Here is a 4646-nt window from a genome sequence, read left to right on the forward strand (position 1 = left end):
CGAATACATTTAACACAAGGATAGGGCGTGCTGCGTAGCCGGTGTCTATATGCTCACACGAACTAATGACTCATCTTTTATGAAAGCAATTTTTTCTCCAAATAATTATTTCGGCATATTTCTCTAATCGTCACGTCAGTTGGAGAGCACACGCACCGGTAACATTATTCGCGCAGTATGCTAACTACACGCTATAAATAAACAAATAAATTGCTCAGTATTATACGTGCATAATACCATAGTATTATTTCATCCATTCAAATAGTGCTCACTGCTGGGCCGTCTCTACGGCATCGCGGCGACACGTACGTTTATTCAGAACGTGGACGGGGTATGGAGGAGCCGTGCCGCGTATACGTGCGCGCCATTTTATCACCGCCATTAAAACTAGTTCATCGAAAACATTAAAGCAATATTTAAACAATTTTATATGTATGTTACGTCGTTTAACGGGGCTCGAATTGCCGACGAACACGGTTGCTTGTATAGCGTCGTCAGAAATTCATAGCAGATAAGCGGTTACTAACTATCTGAATATACTATAGAGGTTAAACCAATAACGGACGTTTTTCTGCCCTGGTCTATGCAATTTAAATTCGGCACATAGTTAATTTGCTCCACTGTACTTCGACACGTAGCGTGAAATGTTTTTCGTAGCGTGGAAAAATGTTTTTCGTCATAACAATAATTAGACGTTGCCAAAGATGTATGCGCAAATTATTTGTTTCTGTTTCTGGTATAGGCTAGTAGTGCTGCGCGTGTATTAATTACGTGACAAGTGTGTATATATACGCCATAATCACGCAGTTATTCACTACAGGGAAACATATAGCCTCTCTGTATCACCGCGAAAATCCCACGTGCTTTTACTAATTTTCATTGTACTACTGTCGTTTTTAACTCGGTTACTGTTGCTTTACGGCATTATCTGGGCGACATTTTATTCCAATCGCAATTCATATTTAATGCATCTCGGTCGCTCTTGCGAGTGTAATTCTTCACACGCAAACGGGAGCGCTAATTAGAATTAGAGCAGGGGCATCACGTTCGTGTCTCGCACATCTTGCCGACCTCATAATGTATGTGTGTGTGTGTGTGTGTGTGTGTGTGTGTGTGTGTGTGTGTGTGTGTGTGTGTGTGTGTGTGTGTGTGTGTGTGTGTGTGTGTATGTGTGTGTGTGTGTGGAGTGTTTGTGGTGTGTGTGTGGTGGTGAGTGTGTGCGTGGTGTGCTGTGTGGTGTGTGTGTGTGTGTGTGTGTGCGTGTGCGTGTGCGTGTGCGTGCGCGTGCGCGTGTGCGTGTGAATATATTCGCGCTGAATGACAACTAACCAGCGAGGTTTTGTTCACGCGTTGCGAACCAGCGAGGTTTTGTTCAGGCGTTGCGAGTGGTAGAGATGATGACAGTTGATCCTGAACTCGAATAGAAATGAATGCCACTCAATACAGCGCCAAAACGCACACTTCCCCCGCCCTCTTCACCACCGCTGTTGTCGTGTGGGCTCGTGCACATGCGTGCGTGTGTGCCGTCCGTTTCAGCGGCTATCGCACGTCGGCATAGCGCGTAGGGGGATGCTCACCTGTTTAGCGAAGACGGCGATGTCCTCGTTGAAGGATTCCGACGAGCAGACGTCGCCGCCGGCGACTCCCGGCTCCCGCGGGGTGCACGTCGCCAGCTCGCACTTCTCAAATATGAGCGCCAGCAGCGGGAAGAGCGGATGCCTGCGTGAAACGAAAAACCGCGAGTTTAGACGCGCATTTCAGGCGCCAAAATCCGTCTTTGAATCTCATTCTTCCCTCATCCAACACGCATATCTTTATGTATATTCTTAAAGTAGATTACGGTCGCCCGTAGGCGCAACGACTGCGGCGGTCTACGCGCGTATTATCAATAATAATAATAATAAATTCGCAAGAATAATTTCCAAGAAAAACTGGTATTACGACGGGGGATGAAATCAGATGATGCTTTAGCGCGCATGCATTATGTAGCGTGTCGTTTAATGCGAGACGCGTTTTATTATTATTCGCTGCCTTAGCTCCCGCCGTCTTACGCGCTGCGTATGTTCGAGTGTCTTGACACGGTTTCCGGTAAGCGTAGATATTATTTATTAACATATCGCTATGCCAGTATGCATTATAGATCTACACGCGTTTTTAATAAAGCTTTAACCATTTACACGTGCTTGAAATGCGGCTTTTGGTCATAAATATCCATTTTTATAAGTGATACGAGTCCGTGAATAATTTTACAAAAGCGCATAGAACGAACGCGAAAGAAAAATGTTTGAAGTCGTTCGATGTAAATAAACGTATATTCCCCAAGATTTTATGTTAATCAACAGAGCTGCAGGCAATTCCCGCATTCCCGTCGATAATAATGGCAATCCATTTTATCGACGGAGTTTTTCCCCCGTTTTGCAGAAACTTGAGATTTTGAATTCGATTTTGCATTAAATTTCAGTTCAAATTAACCTGCTCCTTCGCGACTCGCCCATCTGCCTGCATCGCTTCTTTGCCACAGCCAGCTGTTAGTGTTATGCGAGTTCTCCGGGTAGTTAATTTAACAGTGACGTCGTGAGCAATTACAATTACAACCATCAACTTCATGAACATTTTATCATGTTTTACTAAATAGCTAAATGACTTGACAGCCTGCCATGGGGGCCAGTGATTATTATTTTAGAGCCGTTCTAAACAGAGCCGACAGCAGAAAGAACTCTCTGTCTCTCTCTGTCACTGAGTGTTGTCGACACAGAGACGAAGGTAGAACAAAATAATTATAATATTAACTAACCAATTCGGCCCAATCCTAGTTTAGCATCCCGGATTAATTTAGCACATATGCGAACTATTCTTCAAGCACGATTTAAATCTGTTGAAGTGCACCCTTATATAAATATGAATACGTGCTTCTTGGTGCATATATCATATTTGCTAAGAATTGTGAAATTCGTGAAAGAAAAATACAAGGCGCGACCGCCAGGAACGTTAGTGGTCGTATTTATTCCTCCCTCCCTTCAGTTATCATTATATTGATTTTATTGGAGCGCACGTTCGCCGTGTTATGCAATTAACAAGCGATTTCCGAGCCGTTGGCCGGTCTGGGTAAACAAGGGCCGGCCGCTCGGTTATTTATGGGGTAAATATTGTGTTTATCTTACCCGTAGATATAGTCCTTGCTGCGCTTATCGACGTCAGGCACGCTGCCCATAACACTATGCGACACCGGGTTGTGGTTGCTCGCATGACTCGGATACTGGTGATGGTGAGGTAAGTGGTGCGGCGTGTGGTTGAGGTGCTGACCGTGGCCAAGGTGCTGCCGATGTCCGTGCGGATCTCCGTACATCGCCGACGACGTCGGCATGTCAATGGCGCCCGGGTAGCCGGCCGACATCGCCGATTCGCTGTACTGATACATGATGATATTAATCCTGAGATAAATCCACATGAAAGCTCCACCGAGCCGTAGGTATCGCGGGGACAAACACGGCGCGGGGGTACGGGGTAAACAATCCTGGTTGCTGGGTAGCGGTGCACGGCACCCACGGTCACAGAGGCTGCGCTACAGATAGAGGGACCTATTCCGCAAACAGCAGTCGCACATGTTCGCGCGCCACGTACATCAGACAACCCAATAAGCACATACGCGCGTAGAGGTGCTCCTCATTTCTTCGACGAAACGATCAAATCGAGTTGTCATGTGGCGCGGGATGACGCTGTCAGCTCGGTAGGGCTACTACGGGCATGCACACAACACACATCAACCTACACGCCGTGCTAGTGTGCGAGTGCCATGAGCATCGGCAGTTTCGCGACCCGCTACCTGGTGGCAGCACTGTACAGCTGTGCGTACCCTTGACCTCTGCAGCAACGCGAGCGAGAAAGAAGGAGGAGAGAGAAAGCGAGAGAGAGAGAGAGAGAGAGAGAAAGAAAGAGAGAGAAAGAGAGAGAGAGAGAGAGAGAGAGAGAGAGAGAGAGAGCGTAATAAACACAGTGCGTGTGTTTTGTCTCGTCGCTAAGTTAATCGTGTGGGGATAACTAGAAGCGATGGTTAACTATATCGTTTCCGCGTATTAGCCGGAGGTATAAAACCAAATCCATCACGCTGGCATTCGAGCCATTAAAAACGCTCGTTTGCAAAAATCTCTCGCGGTGTGCTCTCTGCTCTGTTTGTGTAACGAGAGCATAAAAATTGTGCCGTGTGCCCTGTACGCAGTCAGCGGAGAACGAGATATAGGCTATGCCCGCATCACACATGCAATACGAATTGGTAGTCAGTATTATTTATCGGCTAAAAATCCTCCCCAACCCTCACCTCCTCCCCAACCCCCAACAATACCCTTTCATGCAAAGCACTGTGGTGTTTGGCACACGCCCGTAAAACGCCCCTATTTAATGTGGCCCCGCCCACTGTCAGTAAAATTACCTTTTACAGCATTTTCAACGGGGCTTGCACGTTTTAAAATGTAATAGTATGTAATTTTGGTACAAAGGGAGGCAAAATGACAATATTGTGAGCTGGCTGAATGCTGTTTGTTATCGACGAGGTAGCCTCGCGTGCAGACACGCTGCTTATCAATAATAAATATTTGCGTTACATTACGTGGTGAATATAATACCTTGTTTTGGACAGCAGCTCCTTTCTA

At 46.3% G+C, this 4646-nt stretch overlaps 1 protein-coding gene across 1 annotated transcript in view; it reads right to left on the reverse strand.

Moving 5' to 3' along the window:
- The window catches only part of LOC106812978 (homeobox protein Meis1-like), a 21359-nt gene extending 17599 nt beyond the window's left edge, over nt 1-3760 (reverse strand). The window contains exons 1-2 of the mRNA XM_014817014.1: nt 3162-3760; nt 1578-1719 (exon numbers count right to left, since the gene is read on the reverse strand). Of these exons, the coding sequence (XP_014672500.1) occupies nt 1578-1719; nt 3162-3448 (429 nt within the window). The 5' untranslated portion in view covers nt 3449-3760. The remainder of the gene's footprint in view (nt 1-1577; nt 1720-3161) is intronic.
- Nucleotides 3761-4646: the final 886 nt, after the last annotated feature.

Source organism: Priapulus caudatus, unplaced genomic scaffold (genome assembly GCF_000485595.1).
Source record: "Priapulus caudatus unplaced genomic scaffold, Priapulus_caudatus-5.0.1 Scaffold709, whole genome shotgun sequence".
Lineage (NCBI taxonomy): Eukaryota > Metazoa > Priapulida > Priapulimorpha > Priapulimorphida > Priapulidae > Priapulus > Priapulus caudatus.